The sequence below is a fragment of the Nannobrachium achirus genome, assembly GCF_963921795.1.
Source record: "Nannobrachium achirus genome assembly, chromosome: 19".
Classification (NCBI taxonomy): Eukaryota; Metazoa; Chordata; class Actinopteri; order Myctophiformes; family Myctophidae; genus Nannobrachium; species Nannobrachium achirus.
In genome coordinates, this window is record NC_137826.1 from 24840472 (window position 1) to 24864705 (window position 24234).

The 24234-nt window shown below is 39.3% G+C and overlaps 2 protein-coding genes across 2 annotated transcripts; both read left to right on the top strand.

Annotated features, from left to right (window-relative positions):
• The first annotated feature begins 5774 nt into the window (after positions 1-5774).
• On the top strand, positions 5775-15014 carry capns1a (calpain, small subunit 1 a). The gene is made up of 11 exons (XM_080748556.1): positions 5775-5868; positions 7440-7495; positions 7580-7616; positions 8285-8377; positions 8515-8572; positions 8743-8807; positions 9922-9990; positions 11590-11668; positions 13585-13701; positions 13796-13854; positions 14009-15014. Exons 2-11 carry the CDS (start codon positions 7449-7451, stop codon positions 14033-14035), a joined length of 651 nt encoding a protein of 216 aa, XP_080604682.1. The 5' UTR covers positions 5775-5868; positions 7440-7448; the 3' UTR covers positions 14036-15014.
• A 965-nt stretch (positions 15015-15979) lies between these two features.
• LOC308304479 (uncharacterized protein) lies at positions 15980-23456 on the top strand. The gene is made up of 5 exons (XM_080749082.1): positions 15980-16043; positions 17694-17890; positions 18956-19429; positions 19549-19602; positions 22791-23456. The coding sequence occupies exons 2-5, from the start codon at positions 17764-17766 to the stop codon at positions 23228-23230; spliced, it is 1095 nt and encodes a 364-aa protein (XP_080605208.1). The 5' UTR covers positions 15980-16043; positions 17694-17763; the 3' UTR covers positions 23231-23456.
• Positions 23457-24234: the final 778 nt, after the last annotated feature.

Here is a 24234-nt window from a genome sequence, read left to right on the forward strand (position 1 = left end):
AACTCATTCAAGTGTTGAATCTTTTACACCACCTTACTGTCAGATTTCATGAGACTGTTCTTATGTTATTGTTTTTCAGACAGTTCTGCAGGGTTGACAGCTTGTAAAGGTGTAAACTGAAAAAATAGCATGACAATACCTTGCAAACATTTGTTTTGCTTCATTGTAAATATATCTTTTGGGGATTAGATTTTTCTTTTGTTAGTGTCTGTTTTTCCATCTAAAAAAATGGACTGACAGCATAAAATCATATTTCCAAATATGAGCAAAGTGACGTTTTTTGGATTAGAAACATTTCTCTTTGATATCAGTAATCACTGTTCTGTCTGTTTGTGACAAGGAGAATTTGTGAAAGTCCAATGTTAACTAACCCAAGGGCTTTCTAGGAGAGCATTTTTATGTATTTTAAAATGATATCCTCTGAATATGAATAACGAGAGAACAGTGTCTAGTGCCATTTCAGTAAATAGTGCTAATGATAAAGCTTTTATGGCAAATATTTGTCAGCAAGCGTGCCAAATAGTTCCATACTGAGCCAAAGGCAGCCAGCCTTCATTCTAAGTGTTGGATCACTGAAGTGATCCACCCGCCGCACCACCCAAAAGATCACCCTAATTGTATGACATTTAAGCTCATGTAACTTTATTGTTATGCTGCCAGTCTGTTTTCTGCTTTTGTCAGAGAAAGATCTCAGAAGCAGTTTCTCCTCTAAATGATACACTGTTGATGAAAAACAAAAACAAAAAACAACAGCAACTATGGCGAGGGACTGAGAGAATTTTAAGTGTCATTTGTGTTTCTATTAGTTCTTTCGAGCATCATTCATTAATAGATTTAAGGGTAATGACTATTTAATGTAACTGTAGTACTGTGTTTGTAAAAGAAATTCAGTGAGTTGTGTTTTATGACTCGTGGACAACCAGTGAAGTCAGCATTTCAGTGTTAATAATGGAATTGTTTTTTAAAGATTATTTTTGCGACGGCAACAAAAAGTCATTATAAATGTTCATTTTAACATCACTTGTCTTGCGTTCCTTTTATTCTTCACCTCTTCCCTCTACTATGTCTCATTTGAGCAAAAGGTCATGTGTTCATAAACTGTTATCACAACCAACACACTAGGAGTCGATCAATTCCTTATAGAGTGCTGAATCGTAGTGCACACTGAATGGTCTGTGAACGATAAAAAGCACTCTTCCATCAAAATAATTCATTTTACCATGCATGCTCTGCACGAGCTCTGTGCACGGTTCCTTTCATTTCTGACCCTTCAATTAGTACTATTTTTAGTGAGTGGATACAATGCACCAGTGTTTAAAAACATATTATATTGACTGTCATGATTTTTAAGTTGACTGATCCACGTGCATGTTTTTGTGCTTAGCACAAAAACATTAATCTTTGCTCATTTTTCAGATGGTAAAAAAAAGAAATCTCCAAATTGGGGTTCTCAGCTGCACAAGTGAGGAAGATTGCATCGCATATTACGAGACAAACGTTCATTTCAAATAAAGGCATATCTAATTAAGCAGATTATAGGCTGAACCAATCTATGAAAGAGACACATCAAATAGGCTCACTGTGTCTAAAGTTAGCAGTAGCTTGCATGACGTTTATTTACAAATAGCGATAAGCAAGGCTGGTCGACAACAAGGTCTATACGTGCAAGTCAGTGGCATTATCTTTAACTGGAGGAGACATGTTGCCAATTTGAAGTTTTAACTGCCGGCTTTAATTTCCTTCACGGTATATTTCCCTGTCACACCAGAAGGAAATTAATTCATGCAATATATTAAAAGCGAACAAATAATGAAGTGAAGATTGTTGAATTTCAACAGCTTCTGCCATTCTTTGTTGATGCTGTTACAGTTAGCTTTTATTTATTTTATTCCCTGATTATTTGAGTCTCATGAATGATGGAAAGGATTGGAGTATCACTCATAATAACAGATAAAACATGCTGTGACACCTGACGTCCTTCACATTCTTGTCAGCAGAGGTTTGTGTCAATCACTGCACAACTTGTTTGTAAACTTGCACACGTCCAGAGGTCTGACTGTGCCATTTTGCCCATTTATATTCTCATGCATTCAATAATAAAATGCAGTCTCAATAGAGTCAATATAGGACGCTGAATAGGTCTTACTATTATGCTTGTTTTCTGAACCAAGATAAAAGAAAGAGACACATTAGCAAGGCTCCCAGTGTGTAATGTTTGCAACTAGCTTGCAACATATTTACAAATTGATAAGAAAGGCTGGTCAACAACAAGGCATATACTGTATGTGCAAGTCAGTGGCATCATTTTTAATTGGTGTTACATGTTGCCAATTTCAGGTTTTAACTCATGGCTTTAATTTCCTTGTATTTTCTTGTCCCATCAGTTGGAATATATATGGATTCATGCAATACACTTCATTGAAATATGAGGTCCTATTTTTTAGTTGAACAATATGAAAATGTACAAATTGCTAAAGTAAGTGTATAAACATACACTTAAAAATCTGAATAAGAATCAATCAGTTTTATTCATCACATCACAGGTTTGAAGACAGGTGTAAAGAAGTGTGTGAAATATTTTTTTGTGCTTACTCAATCATGTATGTAGTAGTATGATACATATATAGTATTCCTTGAGAAGATATTGGTAGAGTGAGAGCAGAAGGGAAATTGATTGAGTCAGGTTAAATAAAACATATATACAGAATAGATAGTGTACGTGATAGCAGGTTACATGATGTTTAGAATAAATAAATAATATGCATGAGTGTACGTGTTATTTTAGAAACATTAGCATCATATGATATGCAATATCAATTATGAGTGAATGATATGTACTTGATACAGGCCTAGTTAATATCAATAATGAGTCAGTGATCTCAATGTAAAATTACTTGAGTTGATCCAATTTCTCATTTCTACCTTGGACTGTTGTATGAAATCCTTTAGCGGTTTAAGGCACATTTGATTCCTACTGTGGGAGAAGGTAGCAATGGGCTTGAATGATAAAACTGCGTTGTCAAGGTAACAGGATGTTCTGGAGACTGCAAATATGTCATATTGGGGATGCTCTTGCAAAGACTCGACCTGTTAGCCTTGGTAACTCTGAACGAGAACGTATACTGTACATACTATACTGTAGGCTTGTATTTTCAAAAAGATTTGAAAAACAATTAGAGGAAAATTTTGAATAATTCTGAAACATTTCACACAAATCTTCTTTTTTATGGGTCTCTGGCACAAAATCTTTTCAAATGGCGGTCCGTGGCCAAATACGTATCAATTTAACGAGAAAACGTTGTGAGAACCGCTGCTCTAGCAAATGATGGAGGAGAGAAAAGGTGGAACTTAGAGGAGAATCAGGCACAGAGGCAGCACAGAACATGGCTCCTGATGTAACCATGGATACCTCTATTTCATGGTTGAGGTGGTTTTAGCTGGAGTGGAATTGGAAGGGAAGATATGTGTTTCTAATGTCTTTCTACAGAGCATGTGATACTGTGTGGCTTCATAAATGTACAGTATACATCCCAAGGTGAGTCCTAAATGAGTTAGCAATTTTCATATGTAGTGCACACGTGCCCACACACACGCACGCACGCACACACGCGCGCGCACACACACACGCACGCACGCACGCACGCACGCACGCACGCACGCACGCACGCACACACACACACTCACACACACACACACACACACACACACACACACACACACACACACATATATAATATTTATACATATTTAGGTTTTTCAGTTTTTTGATGGCCTTATATATATGGACTGCATATACATAAATGCATCATTTATCGCCTGGTGATTTGTTGTTGCCCAAAGTTGGTTATTGAGGGGGTAATGTTGAGTGCCAGCAGGTGATCATTTGTTTTATTTAGTGACAATAACAATGAATAAAATGCAATTGGATCAACACTTTAATTATACATTAACATTACTCTTAATGAGGAACTGGCCTGGTGAACCGGATAAAACTGGGCTGAACACTGTCAACATTATGACCATCGATGGTCGCAATATTTTCCACTCTGTGTTGGTTCCTTTGGGCACATGTAAGATCTTGTGTCTATAATACAGTACAGGATATAGCAATACAGTATTCTAATCTGTAAATCAGTGGTCTTCAATGTTTTCAGGCCAAGGACCCCTCAGCTGAGCGGGAGATAAAGCAGGGACCCCCACATGTTGTATAAAACTGTGTTGCAGAGTTTCATCAATAGATTCATAGACTTGTTTGACAGCACTGTCATCAGTCTATGTTGTATTCATGTTAATGTGTTTTTTCAGACATTTAACCACTTAAATCATCGATGCTTAGTAAATTTGGCCTTTCACTCTGTATTTGGTCTGCTCTTTTTTTTACCTCTACAAACCTAGAACGAGGCGTTGAGAGCTTGTAGATATGCTATATTAGGCCAAAGGGTTCAAGTTATTATTAATTAAGTTATTATGAATTATCCTATCACACAAAGATTTGGTGGCCCCCCTAGTAACTCTGAGGACCCCCAAGAGGTCCCAGACCCCCTGTTGAAGACCCCTGCTGTAAATCATGGTATAAAGTATATGATGCTGCTAAAATGTATGCATGGTGGAGGGAGTCAAGTCTGTCCACCAAAACAAAAGGCTGAGGAAATGGGATCATATTCACATATTCACAATATTCTTCAACTTTAGGCATATTTTGACATTTTTGACAAGTTCTTAAATATTTTTCAATTTCATCGTGTAATCCATTCACTGATTAAACTATAACTAATCATTTTTGTTCAGTTTTAAAATGTATAATTGAATGAATGTACCCTTGATGGTTTGCATTAAACAATTATGACCCAAATGGAAATTTATTTCAGAATTATAACTCAATGAATTTGAGTTTAAACTTGCAAAAAATAGATTAGCGTTAGTTTTATTTGTTCTTATTGTATATTTAAAATAGATAATGTGGGTTGGATTGAAAAAGACAATTTGTGCAGTGAAAAAGATGTTTTGGCTGTGGAAATAACAGCAGATTTCGAATTTAAAGAGTTTTGGGCTAAAATGAGTACATGTATGCTAACACATCTGTTAGCATAAACATTTTTTTGTGAAACTGCAGCACGTTTGGAAATGATCGATAATACAAATATTCACTTTGCAGGAAATGTGTATTTTTATACACATAGACATTGTAACTGTGATTTAAAATAAAGAAATAAAGAAATACATATTAGGCTATGTAGGGTAAATCACAACTCTGAACCCCAAATTGTGTCAAAACTGTGTACATTTGAAAGCTCATTTTAAACTACAGCTATAGAAGAGACATTTTAATCTGGAATACATAAAATAATGGGTTTTTATTTTCAGACTGAAAATAAAAACCCATTATTTTATGTATTCTACTGAAAATTTCAGTAGAATGATGTGGGTAAAAATGAGAAATTAAAGTATAAAACTACATTAACACAACACACAAGAAATGTATCTGTGTGTGTGTGTGTGCGTGTGTGTGTGTGTATATATATATATATATATATATATATATATTATATATATATATATATATATATATTTTAAAAAAAATGTTTGCAATAAAAAAAAGCTTTGATACAGTGTGAGTGGTATGTAGAAATGTAATGAAACCAAGTGGACCCATAAAATGGATACTACACCCTCCGGGCCAGGAGGGTGCGCATGTACTTTTACATCAGTTTGCATCCACCCCCAAAACCCCTCCTGAAGAAGGTGTGTCCTCTGTGGTGGGGCGTGTTGACAATTTTACATAGCAGCAGCAGCAGCAGCAGCAGGCCTCTGCTTTACATTGCGTAGCAGCAGCGCTACCTATTTGTTACTTTCATCAGCAGCCTAAAGGTTGGTATTTATATAAATAAGCGATTATCAAGTGTATTAGCTGGAACTGATCAGGCTGTGTTTTCTTTCCCTTTGCTAATGTTGACGTACGCCGTTTGTCTTCATCTGCAGTACGAGCTTCTTGACAAGGAAAAAAAGAGAACAAGAAAAAATAAAAAGACTTCTACTTTACTTAGTGTATTTTATAACTAGTTACTAGTTATTAACTAGTACTACCTACCACGCCGATATTTACCCGTTTTGTGTCCTATCCTATTAACTGTCATTTTGTTAACATTTGCGATTTGCTTGGTCAACTGTTACCCAATAATGTGCCTATAATGCGACATATCCATGTTGAAGTTAAGTTTCTAGCTGTTAGATTAGTGATACACAGTAGGCCCACTGGAATTAATGTGTAAAACACTGATATAAGATGGTAGGTATACACTGGGAATGGGATGATAGTTTATATAAGATTCAAGTCTACTTGGTAACACTGGAATAAAAATGTAGGCCCTAAAATGTAGATTTGTCTGGAATTAATTATGAAAGATAGATTATTAAATAACGCTGGACTAATTTCTTTAAACAGATGGCTGAGTATAACACTGGATTGAAATGTAAAGACTGGAATTGTAAATGTTCTGTTTTTAGCTTTAGATTTTCCAGGAAACTGGAGTCCTTTTATTGTGGAATGTAAACGTTAGCTTAAAAAAAGAAAAGCCCTAATGGGTGTGTCATGTTGGCTACAGAACAAACATCCCATTTAATCTTATGGTTACTCTCTGATAGAATGAAATAGAATGCACACGCTACAATATTATAACTTATTATGTCTTGGCAGTTGGCACATACCGTGGGCCACATCCTTCACAGATTGTGCTTATTTATGTTGGTTTAGGCTTAATTAATCTAAATGCACAATGGAATGGATTACTTTATTTTAATTTCCCTACCTTTTACTTTCTTTACCAGTATGCATTTTAAAGTTACATCAGTTAAATTAAGGCATTTATTTGACCGCTGTGATGACTTGAGCTTCTATGTAGTTGCTACTAGAATTTCCCTTGGAGGTACAGTATCATCAAGCATCTCAAGTGCATTTTAAATCTATAAAATTATTCTGCTTTCAGAAGTACAACTAAATAATGATAAACTAATTGCAAATCTTTGGACTTGGGCAGAAAGGCTCAATTCTTTATTTATCTGCTATATAATAATAGGCATTGTCAAAAAAGAAAGGAAAAATAACTTCCTATGCTATCACTCAGCTATAAGTAATCTAACCACTGGCTAGATTAAACCTAACAAAAAAGTGAAGTGCAATTTAACTTCATTTGTGGGAATATTGTAATTTGGACATAGCAGACAATATCGCGATTTTGGTTGTAATAGTTACATTCATTATTTTAGTCTCATCATATCCAGAGATGATGTGTTTTGCTACTTGTTTTCTGTATCGTATATCTATTAAGTTCATGATCATTTGCAGCAAGATTACTGAACAACTAACGTTATAAAGCCTAAATAACAAATGCTTAAAGTGTATTGAAAATAGCATGGCTAATCTGTGTTCTTTGCATTCACAGCTGACAAAGATGAATTGGGTTGGGAAAATAATCGGTGGCATCATTGATGTGGCCAGGTGAGACTCTGCACAAATGCCTATCTAATCCAAGTTCTTCTCCTTGTGGCTTAACCTGTTTATCTCTTGACTTTCTCCCGGCAGCAACATCGATCCAGCCATGTTTGTGCCCTCTGATCCTGTGAGTAACTGCTCTCTAACTTTATTCTGCATTATAATGCAACATGCTCCATCTCCTTACCTCTGTACTGCTGCAGCACAGTAGCACTGGATGGTCACAGTATCTCTGTAGTACTACAGTACAGTAGCAATAAGACTCCCAAATCTGGAGATAAGCAACCGTCAGGTCGCATACACAAACTTTAGAAGGCAATCGTAGCCAATCAGGAGGGAATATGGGAAATAGACAGATCCGTGTTGATGACATGCCTTTAGAAATACTGTGTAGTGTGTACCGCTTTGCGTGATTTTAGGGCAAAATCTGTAGGAGCAGTGTCAAACAATTTGTTTTGCAAAAATTGGCCTGGTGGTCGCACTAGAAGAGGGCTATGTGAGGTGGACACAGCGTGTCACTTCATTGTAATCTTGTAGATTTTTTAAATTTCTTCGAAAGTATAAAATGTCCTTAATTTCTTTGTATATTTAATTTTACATATATCTGACCTGTACACTTTTTGATAACGAAGCCTAAGAGGCAAACAGATTTTTTTTTATTCATACTTATATTCCAATGTTCATTGCCAAAAACAAAGTTAAATCGTTAATCACAATTATTTGTATGACAATTAATCAACTTAAATGTTGGAATCGTGACAGCCCTAAGTATTTCTCAATGTCTCTGTACTGCAGCCTCCTCCACGGAGACCGCTTGCATATGCAGAGCAAAATGAGAGTGACGAGGAGAGACAGTTTCGCCAGGTCTTCAAACAGCTTGCTGGAGAAGTGAGTGAACTATGTCTCCACCACCACCATTTTATATGATTATTCTTAACATAAGCTCAGCCATATTATATAGTTGACATTTTGTCATAAACATGTAGGTCTTCGGTTTGTTGTTTTAAACAATCTTTGTTGTATAGGACATGGAGGTGAGCCCAACTGAGCTGATGAACATCCTGAATAAAATCATTTCCAGACGTAAGTCCTGTTTCCATGTTGGTTACTTAGTAGTTTGCCCATTAGTCCATCTTTATGGTCACATATGAGATTGTGTTTCTTTTCGAATGACAATTGCAGTATTATCATTTTATTTTTTTAAATAATGTATTATAATAATACATTTTTGTGTTAATGTTTTTTAATTGTAGATGCAGATCTGAAGACAGATGGGTTCAGTATCGAGTCTTGCCGGAGTATGGTAGCAGTCATGGATGTATCCTTTATCATTACAAGAACTTAAGTTAAGTCTAGGCGACAGTTCACTGAAAAATAACTACATTCATAGTAGCCTAGTAAACTGACTCCTAAGGCAGGAAGAGACTGGTTTACAAGGCTACATTCATAGCACTTCCCCCAACAAAGTTTTGCAATGTTAAAGAACAGAACATGTATAAACAGACACCATTTACAAGCACAATTCGTTGTGGTTGTTTTTCAGAGATTTCAGAGAAATGTTCAATGAAAACTAACTCTTGATTGGTTATCCATTTGACTAAAGAAGTTAAGAAAGCCTCGTTATTTCCTGCCTTCTGCCAGTTCTGACGATAGACTTAAGAGTGGTGATGATTGAATCAACATGCCGGTACTTGCAGTGCACTGGTGGTTAAAGTAAACCAGTTAATGTATTGACCACCTAACCACACTATAATGAGTTTTCCCAGGGCAGGACTGGACATGTATGTACTGTGTACTCTGTATGTGTGACGTGTGTGTGCGTGCGCACTCTACAGTCTATATATACGTATACCGGTATGTCAGTCTGCGTTGTGAATTAAGGGATGACAAAATTAGAGGAAATGTCGAGGGACTCAATTGGCATTGAGCTGGTGGTTCATACATGTTGTAAATCAAATATAGACGAGAAACAAATTCTACTAGAAATTACATGAAATAATGAAAAGAAAAGAAAAAGAAAACCTCAATGGCAGCTAAAGCAGTTGGCTCTAGTTAAAATGGTACATTGGTATGGTACATTTCAGAATAGTTAAATATGATAGCTAATCCGCTTGGCTCTAGTTAAAGCATAGTTTCTATGATACTTTCTGGAATAGTTTTATATGACGGCTAATAATCTCCTTGGCTGTAGTTTAAAAGCATAGTTGCTATAGTACTTTATGGAAAGGTTACTTATGACAGCTAATCTCCTTGGCTCTAGTTAAAAGCATAGTTACTATGAACTCATTCTGGAATCGTTACATATGACAGGTGGACATTCCCAACATTAAATTCCTTGTATCATCAATAAGACACAAGCACACCTTAGGTAAATATAGTATACACGATGAATAATGCCAATGCCAATATTATAATCCTTAGTGTTATTTCAGAGTGACAGTACTGGCAAACTTGGATTCCATGAATTTAAACATCTCTGGAACAATATTAAGAAATGGCAGGTAAGAATTTTGGCCTGTTTTGTTTTTCCTTTTGCATCATGATAAAATGAAAACCTCTTATTTGTGGAGCACAGTAACATTCCTGTTGTTAATTATCCCCTGTAACTAAGATTGTAGTTAGACGGAATAAGTCGGCAAGTCATTATAGCTTTGGAATCTAAGGTGGGCACATTTTGCCTTAAGGCTTAGAAACGGGTTTCCTTGGGACGTGGTATTGCCACACCCTTCTACGCTTTAAGACCTCCGTAGGTTTTTGAGTTTCTTGTTCAGCTCACCAGTCAATCAGTACAGACACACAACGATCTGATAACACAAACCCATAAGACAAATATGGGTAAATTCTCCTTCTACAACACTGCCACCCAGGTGTGGAATTCCTTGACTACCTCCCTTAAAACATGTAGCTCGCTGGCCTCCTTCAAAACTGCCCTGAAAACTCACCTTTCAGGGGCCAGAGGTGGAGGTAGTTATCACTTCTCCCATAGACAGGCGAGAAGTGAGCACCCACCCCCTTGTTTCCCCTATCCTGTACATATAAGTGTTTTTATAACCGCGACGGGGGGCCAGACCTCCATTCAGAAATGTGTAACCCGATGCGATGATATTGAATGTTTTCTTTGCTTGCTATTTGTTATGACCATGAATTGATTACCAATGACATCCAACTTTAAAAAGACTGTAAAAGGACTTGGGATGTTCCTTTTAGGCAGGGTGTATAACTGTACTTGTACTGTACTACATTTTTATTGTATTGACTATACTTGTACTGTTCTCTATTTTTGTCTAATACAATTTCCAATCAATCAATCAAAAGGATAAAGTGGATGGGTACTACAATTTAATTGTTTTGAAGCTATATAACAATATTCTCATTTACAGTTTAACATTTAGGAGACACTTTTATCCAGAGCAACTTACAAGTGCAAGATCAGATCTCTAGTCAACAAATAACAGTGTATGAAACTTAGCATCTGTCTTAACAAGAAGTTAAAGAACATGCTATATCTTTTATAACAGTATTAGCATTTGTGGTCAAGCAAACCATAGGTGTTATATATGAACAAGTATTCAACTGCATAGTAGTATCTATCAAAAACAAATAGGCGAGGCAAGAAGGGATATACAAGGAATGAGGAGTGCTAGGAGGTGAGATACAGTAGAGTCAGAAGAGTTGCGTTTTCAAATTGTGACAGAAAATGGGGAGTGAGTCTGCAGTTCTGACTGAGTGGGGACTGTCATTCAACACAGAGCTTGGGAGCCAGGAGGGAGGGGATTATAATGCTTGGAGCATTGGCCAGGGTGTTTTAGGGAAGGTGTGGATATACCTCTGGGGTTATTTGATCATGTGTGGCAAGGGGTGTAGCAGGGTCGACTCAAGTCCTGAATTTAAGGTGGTGCCATGCCCTGGTGGGCCATGGCCTTGATTGCCTTGTAGATCATCATCTCCAGCGTTTTGAATTGCATGCAAACAGCAACCGGAAGACAGTGAAGGGAATGCAAAAGGGGGAGACAAATTTGAACACTATTCTTCCATTGTTTGCTACTAGTAGGTTGTAAAATATGTTGCTGTTCTGTTACAAACTGTTTTCTGTCTATTAGGGAGTTTACAAGACCTATGACGCGGATGGCTCCGGGGTCATTGGTGCAGATGAGCTGCCCGATGCTTTCAGGGCTGCTGGTAAGAAATATTTCTCTTTTCCTTTTTATAACAGGTGAAATGTTTTCAAATATTTTTAAGTGAATAAGCTTCATAAAGGACCATGAATGGACAACAAGACTAGGCACGCCTAGCTCAAGACGTACCCTGGATACAGCCAGCTGACATCCATGTTATTATATGATCCAATCTCTATTCTTTCTGTTGGCAGAAATGGTAAACAGGAGGTTGAGTCATTTATGAAAATGACTGTTTCAATGTGAATGTGTTCATCTTGCCAATGCCAACTAGAACTAGTACAGGACTTTCCTGCTTGACTTGACTTCTCTATTGGTGCAGTTACCTGTGATGTTATGCTCATTCTATGCAGAGAAAGTGTGAGGGAATCTCTTACATTAATTCAGTGGTTCTCAACCTTTTCAGGCCGCGACCCGCAAAATAATCATATTTTAACTGGGGACCCCCCCACCCTGATGAGCACTAAGAGTTGAGGCATGACATTTTGTATAACATGGTTCTATTGTGAAAATAGCCGGTCTACATGGCCTGTAGATCGGCTATTTTCACAATTTCCGCCTCTAATAAAGGTTTAATTTGTCATTTTAGAGGTATGAAAAAGTCCTAAATATGAAATGCTTGCACACTGCTGTGGCACAATGGGTAGATGCATGCATACTGTATGCTGTTGAGTTTGTCTTGAAGGCAGAACAATGAAATGTGATACCGGTCTGGCACGTTTCTGGATGTTCGCTGTGTGAGTGATTGTAAATGTCATGCTTGCATGACATGTTTAACCCCTTAAACCCTATATAATGTAGGTCCCCAGGGGTCTGTACTTGCCCAAACTAGACAGCAAGGGCGATCTCTATTCGTGTCCCATTCCCTGCACATAGGGGACGCAGGTTAGCATTTCACCAGGTTAACTTTCACCAGTGTTGGCAGGTTAGTCACTCACCAGGTTAGCTTTCACCATCGTCGACAGGTTAGCATTTCACCCGCGGGGGGACGGAGCGTCGGCAGGTTCGCATTTCCCCAGCGTTAGTTTTACTGAGGTTAGGGTTAAGGTGCTACCTGGCGGCGCTCGATCCTCCCATCCCGTCCCGTGGGGAGGGGACGGGGACGCGATTCTCCCTTGGGGACACGACTCACGTCCCCACGGAAGAATCGCATCCCCATCTCCAGGTGCTACCTGACAGCACTCTGTCCCCACCGCTGGGACGCGTCTCCGGGACTGGGATGCCAAAAGAGATCGCCCTCCCTCAAACTAGCTGCTCTACATTCGCCATATTTGCCTATCATGACATGCCCAGAACAGGGATGCTAGGGATCATATGGTTAAACAATGGAAAGTCAATTCACCCTTTGTTAGCTTTCTGGTTGGTCCCTGACTGACCAACCAGCAGGCTCTATCTGCCTTGTCCCGCCCTGGTTCCGCCTTTTTTATGTTGAATTTGCTAAAACATAACTTTTGGAGAAATAAAAACATTTAAAAACATGCTGAGTCACTATACTGCCACTGAGCAGCTCCATTTCACTGAAACCAAGTTTCAAATGAGAATTGAATACACAGAATAACAATACGAAGCAACTGAATTACAATGGTAGTGGATGGAGTGTCCCACCAAATGTCCCACCAAGACACAGCAACCAATGGGTGTGAAGAGGAGCGGGACAACGGGCGGAACTTGACAAAGGGTGAATTACCACACTGAGTATTAGAGCCTGCCCCCCTGGGTCTGTCAAAAATAATCTGTCTAGTACAAACTAATAACCATTTTACTATCACCTGAGATGGTGATGAACTTGCCTGTTAGAATGTAACTTCAGTGCCGTTTTGTGTTATATTATGCCACATAAAGGGCAACACAGGTACTGTTAAGTTTCTGTTGGTGAATGTGGTATGATAATTACTGATGTCTGTTCATTCCCTTCTTTAGGTTTCCCTCTCAATGACCAGTTGTTCCAGATGATTATTCGCAGATACAGTGATGAAAATGGGAACATGGATTTTGACAACTACATTGGATGCCTTGTAAGGCTGGACGCTATGTGCCGTAAGTGTCAAAGCTGAAATTAGTTGAATTTCACTTTCTTTTGTGTTGCATCTAATCTATCGAGGAGCAAGTCTTAACCCCTTTTCTGATTCAGGTGCTTTCAAAACCTTGGATAAGGACAACAATGGGACTATCAAGGTCAATGTTCAAGAGGTAAACCAATAAGTTATCTTATGGGATATTGTAGATTTGTGTCTCTGGAGTCAAAACATTTTAAAGAACTGTTATTCATGAATCATGATAGATAGGAACAGTTTGCACCTACATTTATAGCTTTACTACATTTGTTTCTGTATTGTTTTTGCAGTGGCTTCAGTTGACCATGTACTCTTGAACACAAGAAGTGACTCCTCTGCTTGTTTAAAAAACACTTTGTCTACACAATGGATTTTTGACCCTGCCTACTAATATCCCACCGTGTTTATCAACCAATCCCTTGTGTATGCAGGTTTTTTGTGAATGTGAACATATTGCAGAATACGTGTATTGGATGTTTCACTGTCCCAAATGTCAAACCTGCACACGCAATGGAACATTTATTTGCTTATTGATGACTTCTGTACTGTATATAGTTCTGGGAGTGCCATTGAATTCTAGATGTGGATATGGGTGGGGGAAGCCTCAATTTTAAACAGAAATATCACCAGTTTAAATGGTTAAAAGGAAAAATCGAGTGGAGGTTGCGGTCATACATTATGTTTCACTTGCCTTATACCCTATACTTTATTGTTTAATTCAATGTCACCAGTGCATCACTTCCGCATAAACTCCATATTTTCTTTTATACCTGAAAAGCACTAACGGTGTGGCACTGATTTATGCACAACTGTACATGAATGAAACATAATGCATACAGTAGGTAGGTATGTGTCAAAACATTAAATAGTGAAATATATATATGTATATATTCTCGACATGCTACTAGTTAAATCTTATGTTGCAAGTTTACTTTGACAGCTCAAGGGGTGTGTGTGTGTGTGTGCGCGTGCGTGCGTGCGTGCGTGCGTGCGTGCGTGTGTGTGTGTGTAAGTAACTAGATATTGTGCCATCTAATGTCAATTCCCCTTTGAACTTACTAATGATAATTTCACTGTTGCATCATGTACCAATTCAAGATGCCTACCTACACACCAAATAATGCCAGCACAATATTAAAAATTATGTATAGAAAGGATGCCATATGCTGCATGTAGCCAATACTAGAGAATATTGCCATTAATAAAGAACATGTAACAGATGTTTATTATGCCACTGTCAATGAACTGTTATTGCAATGTCTTTAACAGATGGTTGTTATATTTGGAATAAAAGTTACCAAATACATATTTTTGTCTGTTTTCATATTTATGTAGCCTAAGTCATGTACCACTCAGTACAAACATAAGAGGCCCTAACATTTTCATAGTAGCTAGGCTTACTACTTACTGTCAGTATCAACCATCAATAGTGAGTAGAGTAGAAGCAATCACCTATCTATTTAGCAAGAGTACATGACCAATGTTCCCTGTATCGTATCTGTCTATAACGCCTGATGCTGTCTGTGGTTCCCTTGACACGTCACTGTGATATCACAGGTGACATCACAGTGATGTCAGATCCTCGGAGCAGGGATCTCCATATATGGGCATAAAAGCTGACACATCACTGTGACATCACAGGTGACATCACAGTGATGTCAGAAACTCAGAGCAGGGATCTCCATATATGAGGATAAAATGGATCTCCATATATGGGCATAAAAGGGATTGTATGTATGATGTCAGACGACAGAAACCATAACCTCTGGGAACTCAGATTGGGCCAAGACAGATGGCGCTTTTCGCCCTTAGGTGTCTTGCTGGTTACTCACACCATGGAGACTTTGATTAAAGTAAATTTACCCCCATTTATTCTGGATGGGGACCCAAATGCCTCAGGAATCAATGGGGGTACATTTATTGTAATCAAATTATTGTTTTAGGAATGTGACTTAGTACTGGTGGGGGGCCCCTATAGGGGGCGGTACTCCAGGCTTTTAGCGCCATTAGTTTCAGCAGCACCAAGGGAAAGCCTGGTTTCTGTGTACTGCTCTGATCCGGTGTGGTCAAGGGTCTGGAGCGGATACGGAAACTATGCATGAATATGTTTGTGTGTCCAAATTATCGGATATAGTACAGTAGGCTGGCTCTAGACCGGATTAGCAATCTGCGAAGTGATTTGATCCCCGTTTATCTGAGGCTCAGAGGATCGACTTGTGATTGGTCCTCTCGCCTCGCCGCATGGATGTAGAAAGAAAAGAAAGCAACCATCTGCAGCTGGATCCCACTGGTTCCGAATGGCCGATACTTCCCACTAATGTGGCGGTAAATGACGTTAATCAAAATACTTTTTTACACTTTGGAAGTATAAATAATGTTTTTATGGCAGGTAAAATAACAATACAATATATGAATCAACGGTAAATATTTCGCGACTAACCAGAGTCTGAGCGTGTGTACGTTAGGTTAGCATTAGCAAAGCTTAGCTTGCTACTTGCAGAGCCTGAGCCCGCATTGTTATTTATTACCATTTTGTAAATACGTTCACTGTATGCGGACTGGAACTGGTTTGTTCAGCATTGGGCAACTCGCCCACAGTAGACCGTACAGAATTGGGAGGAATTATACACATTTGCAAGCAAATGTCTTTGTTTGACAAAATTAATGTTGAGCTAGCTAGCAAACCCGGCTAGTTTTAGCTACATTAAAGTGTATCCCAATATACACTATTTAGCATGGACTTTATTCACCCAGTTTCTATAAGTGAAGAAACCCCAGTGTTTTCCATTGAAAGTTTCCAGTCATCGACTGTATAGAAGGTCACGTGTGGGTAATGAAAAGTGGATGCTTAATTGGCCTTTACTGGGAATGAAGTGCTGGAGATTTGAGTTACTTTGAATTCAAATTATAGTTCCTTTATTTGCAAAGCTCTGTTAAAGCTCAGGCATGTTTAATTTGTTCTCTTCTGCTTTTTCATCATGCACTATTCTGCACCACTCACAAGTACTAGCCGCAAATTGCAACACTAGATTTTTTAAATAATCGGATGAATCTAGGGTTGCAATACCTCCCATAGGCAACCAATGCATCAAAACAGTTTTTTGCTATCTGATTGTATTAAACGACTTCAAACTCACCAATATTGTGGCTCTATGGGAAGCTTGGAATGTACTATTTCTATCTGCAAAGTGTTTGTTTTCAGAAAAATCCACAGTAGACATGTTATGAGTTACTTTCTATCCAAGAAATTTGGTTCAGGTGATAGTTTTTTCTAAGTCCTGGAGTTTGGAAGCGCTCGTGGAAAATCCCTCAACGGTCCTGTGACCACCTGGTTCTAAATGTCACATTATGCAGGAGGCAGCGGGACATGGCGTTATAGAAGACAAGCGCTTCCGAAGTTCAACACTTAGAAAATAAACCATGTCTGCTCGGATTTCTTGACAGAAAATAAATCATAACAATTATACGGTGGATTTTTCAGAAACAAACACTTTGCAGATAGCAAGAGTAAATTCCAAGCTTTCCATAGAGCCGCAATATTGGTGAGTTTGACGTCGTTTAATACAATCAGATAGCAAAATAACGTTTTGATGCATTGGCTGCCTATGGGAGGTATTGCAACCCTAGATTCATCCGATTATTAAAAAAATCTAGTGTTGCAATTTGCGCCTACACAAGTACATTGACCGTTCAGGAGAAAGGATACACTATGTTGTAGAATAATAGATTTAGATGTGATGTATGATACTTTAAACAATGTGTACTGTAGACCTATATCTGACTGTAGATTGCCTACATCTGTAAACATTTTGTTAGATATTTTCCACAATACTGTTTACGTGGAATCCTATTTGTATTTTTCTTTTAATTTGCAGTCAAAGTGCAACTCATCTGAAACCTTAACAACATTTCACCTACCTCTACCTGATGTGAAAATAAACTTGAAATTACTAATACAGCTTTTCTGCCTTAAAGGTCTTTGGTAGCCTAAGAAGTGGACACTAAAGCGGAGCACTTGTGAGTGGGCACACCGTCCTTGTTGAGGATGTCGTCTTCACCATTAGACTTTACAGACAGTACCAATCACATCAGGAAAAGAAAAGCCCGCTTCAGTTTTAGCGAAATCCACATACTGTTGGATGAAGTGAGAAAACATCGCAAGCTAATTGTAGGTATGTTGAATTTCTTGGCTTATGCCACACAGAATGGCTGCAGACATATTGCATGTGTAAATATTTGGAGGCATTGTGTTTGATGTAATGGATGCATCCAGGAAGTTATGGAAATGAAGTTGCTATCATGGGTTCTGTCCTGTGCTTGAACTTGCAAAGTAGAAGGGGAACATTTTAGCTCAGAGGGATCACTAAAATCTAAATGGAGTGTGCATTCACTTCAAGTCAAACTCAATGTATCATGAACAGCTTGCTCACCACCTTAAGGCAATAACTTGAGCCAATGAAAATATGGGTTGAGTGTCCCGGTGGCGCAGGATTAACATCCCCCCCCCCCCCCCCCCCCCCCCAATGGTAGGGTGACCATATATTCAGCCCCTCAAACCGGGACCCTTGAATCAATGCACATGTTCGTCGTGCATGTGCACAGCCATTAATTCACGTCCATGCACGTGCACATGTACACGCACCATAGGCGTTGCATAAAGAATGAGTGATTGACAAACATCAGCCAGCCTGAGCTTGAATTCTGACACACAATATGCATTTGTTATTAATGTTTTCTGATTGGTTAGGTGAGCATGTTTACATGAATAGAACATGATAAACATCTATGCAACCGCTGAAACGACTATATTATTATTGTAATTCTGGCGAAAACCGTGACAAAAACTGGGACGTCTGGTCAGCCTACCCCACATTGGAGACTGGGGTTCAAATCCTACACTGCTTCTGGCAGGTGAGAAGCCAGCAGAGAATGGTGTTCTGTCACTGAACTTGCAGGGACAAGAACTGGGAGAGATAGCCTTTTCCTCTGCACATGGTACACCCTTCTGGCGAAACCCCATCAATGTTGGGTGAAAATAAGTGGCCGGTGATGTGTATCCGAGCAGATGTGGCTGTCTGATCAACAAGAAGGGGCTAGCAGTGACAGGGACTGCATAGTGGAATTGGCACTATGACTAATTTAGGAGAAAATAAGAGTAGAATTTCATTTTAGTGTTGTTTTAGTGTGTTGTATCATTCCTAGTGCTATAAAATGTTTCATTTCTCTCTTCCTCAAAGGCAAATTCAATCGTGGTGTGCAAACAGATGTAAAGAAGCGCACATGGGCAGAAATTACCGCACGTGTAAATGAGATTGGAGAGTGCCAGCGCGAAGTCATTGATGTGATCAAGAAGTGGTCAGACCTAAAGTGTGACACCAAGCGGAAAGTGTCTGCCATGCTGAGAGGAGCTCCACCCAATAATAAGGTGCACCTCTCTCGCCTTACCCGAGACCTCACTCAGGTAGAGAGAATAGTACACCAGATTCTGGAGATGGAGAAGAGGGGAGATCGCATAAGCAGTGGATTTGGAGCACTGGAAGATGATGATGATGGGCCTGAGGATATTGATGACTTTGAAGATGACATGATGGGATTGGCGAGTTCCCCCAATGGGATGGACATGTCTACTATGCCACCACCTCCTCCCCATTCCATGGATATGCCCGGTGCCAAAGAAGATCAGTCCATTCCCAACTATAGTGGCTCATCTCGTGAGTTTTCAAGTTACATGACAACATTTTATGGACCTTACAGATAGTATTTGTGAACATAACTTTTATGTATTTATCATTGATTCTCTCTTTTGTTGTCATGTGTTTTAATATTACAGGGGATTCCTCACAGCTTTCCTTGGATGCCCAATATGAAGCACCTGTTACTGAAGGTGAGTTTAAATCTTAAACATAGCTTGTCATATGGTTATTTCCAACTTGATAACAATCCATTGCTATTACTGTTTATTTCCTTCAAAATAATAAATTTCAAGTGTTAAAAAGCTCTTGACTGTTAACACGGTGGCCTCAAGTTTACCAGGACAGTCCCTTGACAAGCAGGAAAAATCTGGGTGGGGGAAGTGAATGAGTGACACTTAAACAGGAAGTAATGCAGGGGTAATAGGGAAAGAGTACCAGAAATCAGGAGATTTAGTTGCGACCGTAGGTCGCACTTACTACAGAAAGCTCCACCAGGTGTCCGTGCGTCCGTCAGTCAGTCCGTCAGACGTCACACTTTTGCCCTGCTCATATCTCTGCAACCGTTGCCCCGATCCATGCCAGATTTTGCACACACACTCCTTACCTGCCAAACTACAACCTCCAAGGACCCCCGGAGTTCCAGGGACCCCCAGGTCCCTGGGGGACCCCCAGGTGTAAAAGAAATACCAAATGTGCAAAAATGACCAAATGACCACCCCCACAGGGCTGCTCACGGGGAGTTCCCGGGGACCACCCACTCCTGCTACTCCAGAACGGATGCAAAAGTGGTGGCGCCCCCAGTGGAGGACCCCCTCCACTGCAGCTCACATAAAATGCCCTAACTCGGCCTAGGAGCGTCCGGGAGAGCCGGGGCCGGTACCTATTCGTCCGCCAAGGCAACGCGGAGACCCCACCCCTCATTTCTCACATGGCCCTCTTCTAGCGAGACCTACGGTCGCTTATCTCCCGATTAGGGAGTCTTACTGGTTATACTACAGTACAGAACTCCTGCCTGGGAATAAGCATGGTGAAAGCTAGTAACGAGTGTGGATAGAAGTGTAGCAATGTCACTAACAGTATATTAACAGGTATAAATATAGTCCCAAGTGTATAAATATAGTTTCAACCCCAGTAGTGTGGGCAGAAAAATCCACAGTGGATGGTGAGAAATATACAATCTATATCCACTACAGTACATGGCCCGTGTGTGTGTGTGTGTGTGTGTGTGTGTGTGTGTGTGTGTGTGTGTGTGTGTGTGTGTGTGTGTGTGTGTGTGTGTGTGTGTGTGTGTGTGTGTGTGTGTGTGTGTGTGTGTGTGTGTGTGTGTGTGTGTGGCAAACCTACCCTGCATAAATAAAGATTAAAAGATAAAGCATCTAGGGGCTCTTTAAAGAAATTGTAATTCATTGTCACCTTCTCACATGCACACAGGCAATGTGCTAATTAACGTGTGCGCTAAATAGAAAAGACAAGCCTCGCTGGCCATGTGACACCCATCGAAGTTCAGCAACTGCATTTTTAAATGGAATACTGTTCCTTCTTTTTTTTTATGATTAGTATTTTTATTCACTTTTTCAAATTTTCAAACACAAAACATACAAATCCAAACACAGTACATGCAAAAATAAAAACAAATACAACAACAAGAAATTAAACAATAATACCCGGTTCAAGCACACAGAGGCAATTGGAGTACCACAGCTAAACCAACACGTTACTAAAATTGTATACCAGTAGGTATGTCTCGCCCACAAGCTTAGAACGCTTCAGAGTCCCGCAATATGAAGATGTTAGTGACCCCATTTCAGTTCATAAAAGTCCATCCTATCATGTAGCCTATACGACAGTCTCTCATATGAGGATAGTTGGCCTACTGCATTGACCCAATGAGACAATGCTGGAAGAGATGAAGCTTTCCAGTCCTTGATCAGCAGCCTCCTTCCTGCCATTAAGACAGTTTGTATCCATTCTGCTAAAGGGGGGGCAATGTTTTTTCAGAATCTTAGGGTCTCCCAGTATAAACAAACTAGAGGTGAATGAAATCGTAACTCCTGTTATTTCCCTAATTTTCTCATGTATGGCCTGCCAGTAGGCCTGAGCCTGCGGGCAGGACCAGAGCATATGTACTAAAGTTCCATCCTTATCTTGACACCTCCAGCACTCTGAGTTTTCCGTAAGACCCACCCTATGCAGTCTCGATGGAGTCCAGTATATCCTATTAATGATTTTGAATTGGATCAGTCTTGTACGCAATTTCCTTGACATTTTTCTACAGTTCTTAAGAATTTTGGCCCAGTCTCCCTCCGTGATGGTCATTTCCAGATCCCTTTCCCATGGTATCTTAGCCGCTAACATATTTGGGTCAGAGACTTCCAGTAACATGACATAATATATAGAGGCCTCGTGACCCAACCCAAATATTTTTAGAATCGTTTCTACAGTGACAATTTTGGTGGGGGGTGAAGATATCGATCCAAATGTTTTCCTCAGAAGGTCTCTTAACTGGAAGTACCGCCACAAATGATTACGCGGTAGACCAAATTCCTTTCTCAGGTCCTCGAATGATTTTAAGATGGAGTCCTGGTATAAATCCCCCAAAGTTAAAATACCCTTATGATGCCAAGATTCCCAATAAATGGGCTCCTTATCTATGCGTAATTTGGGATTAAGCCAAATTCCGGCTGACCAATGGAGATAGGGATCAAACTTAAACATTCGAGCTACTTTCTTCCATACCCAATCAATATGTGAAACAACAGGATGTGATCTACTCACTATATCCAGTTTGGTTGACAGAGAATTAATGGGTTTAAGAGGTGAACAAAGCGCTTCCTCAAGACTGAACCACGGTGGGGCCCTTTCTGGTGGGAGGGACCATTGTACCATAGTCTCATAGTGAATGCATAGTGGTACAGGAGAGGGTTGGGGACACCAAGCCCTCCCCTGTCCACCGGTCTCTGCAATTTCTGCAGTCTCATTCTAGGACGTTTACCATTCCATAAGAACTTATTACAAATTTGGTCAAATTGTTTAAAATAATGTAATGGGATTTTAACAGGTAATACCTGCAATATGGGAATACTGTTCCTTCTGTATAGATCCATCGCAGGATCCAGATCTGGACAGCAGTCCTCTAATTAAATGTCAGTTGTTATAGGATTAATTTTGCATTGTACTGTAATGCTACGCTATCGCCAAACATACTGTATATTATGTTACGAACAAACACTTGAACAAATATTACAGAATATAGAGCTTAAACTTTTTAACCAAAAGCTTTTATTTTAATACATTATGATAATAAATCACTTACAGCGCCTTTTAACCTTTTCATATGTCGATTGTCGCATGTTAATCTGGTCTTCTCCTTTGATTCAAGATACCGAAACACCATTTTTGGACTCGGATGATGAACAAATCATGTTGCCCTCCACTCAGATAGCAAAACTTGCAGGGGATCACCAAGGAAATAATGGTGTCCCTCGACACATCGCTGGAAACTCGACACCCTTTCCCACTCCATCGTCCTTCTCTGCTACGCTTCCTTCGTCAGTTCACACTTCACATAGTCAGAGGCACAGTATGCTGCAGAATGCATCGCTAAGCCTTGAGGAGCAGCATGCAACCAACATGCTACTAGAGACAGTGTCACGCTCACTCGAACTTCTGTCCGAGTCAGTGCAGCAGTTGGCTGAGACTCAGCAAGAGTTTGTACGTGAGTCGTTGCAGCTCCAGCGCGAGACGGTGCAGGTGCTCAGAGACTTCACTGGCGGGGCCATCGCATTATTTCATGACAAACTCAATGGACGGCCAGCTTAATAGGATATTGTGCAGGACTGAAATGGCAGCATCACTTTTGTCACGTTATGATATTGATTTCTTTTTTTCAGTCCTTCAAGTACATGACTCGTAAGTGCCCCTGGATCGAGTCCCAGGATGAGTCTACCTTTTTTTATAGTCATTGTAATGTACAGTTTTCATGTGGTTGTATTTTGACACCTCGATCATAGTGACACACTCTTAGAATGATGGTCAAAGTGGGAAATTAAACAAAGTAATTGCCTATTAATATGACCTGCTCATGTTTTTTTTCAATACCTACTGAAATTGGGAACCCTTTTCATTTGTGATGCCAAAATTATCAATATGTATAAACACTGAGCGAGAGCTGAGCCAGTTAATTAAAAAATATATGGAATTATTTCTTAGAATGTCATTCAAGTATTACAAGCATTTTTTTTAATGCACGAACAGCATGACCATATTGGCAAACCTAAAAACTATAGAATTAACTCCATGTTTTTCAACAAACTAGGTAGATGTATTGCTTGGCCTACCAATGTCCAGCTTTAAACAAAATCGATAACATGAACAAATGATCTAAAACCGATGACTACACAAACACTTTGTGTCCGTCTGTACAGTACTATACAAGCTAGTCCTGTTGAACTGGGCTGAGACTAAAGTTAACTATGGAGTAATGAGATCTACAAATCAAGAATATGACCTGTTCAGAAATCAATTGGATGTCGCTAAAGCTCTTTCAGCAAAAATGGAATGAGTTTAACTGCCTTAATTTGTAACATTCATCCAGTGCATAATTGGTAACATTCACCCCCTCCAAATTTACAAGCAAATTATTTAAATAAAGCCTCAACAGTAAAGGGTTACAACAAAATGCATAGCAGGAATCAAACATCAAACGTACTGGTTGATACAGGTTGGTTTACATACAAAGGCTTCATTTCAATGGCCATTTTTCATTATTGCTTTTAATTAACACAAATTTAGACTACAGCCAGTTTGCTGTAACCATAACACAG

What these genes read in the sequence shown, in the direction of transcription:
- capns1a (XM_080748556.1), top strand. Translation starts at nt 7,449, where the DNA reads ATGAATTGGGTTGGGAAAATAATCGGTGGCATCATTGATGTGGCCAG. An exon ending in TGTTTGTGCCCTCTGATCCT is followed by an intron (nt 7,617 to 8,284) that starts GTGAGTAACTGC and finishes TCTGTACTGCAG; the next exon opens with CCTCCTCCACGGAGACCGCT. An exon ending in GAATAAAATCATTTCCAGAC is followed by an intron (nt 8,573 to 8,742) that starts GTAAGTCCTGTT and finishes TTTTAATTGTAG; the next exon opens with ATGCAGATCTGAAGACAGAT.
- LOC308304479 (XM_080749082.1), top strand. Translation starts at nt 17,764, where the DNA reads ATGTCGTCTTCACCATTAGACTTTACAGACAGTACCAATCACATCAGG. An exon ending in ACATCGCAAGCTAATTGTAG is followed by an intron (nt 17,891 to 18,955) that starts GTATGTTGAATT and finishes TCTTCCTCAAAG; the next exon opens with GCAAATTCAATCGTGGTGTG. An exon ending in CAACTATAGTGGCTCATCTC is followed by an intron (nt 19,430 to 19,548) that starts GTGAGTTTTCAA and finishes TTAATATTACAG; the next exon opens with GGGATTCCTCACAGCTTTCC.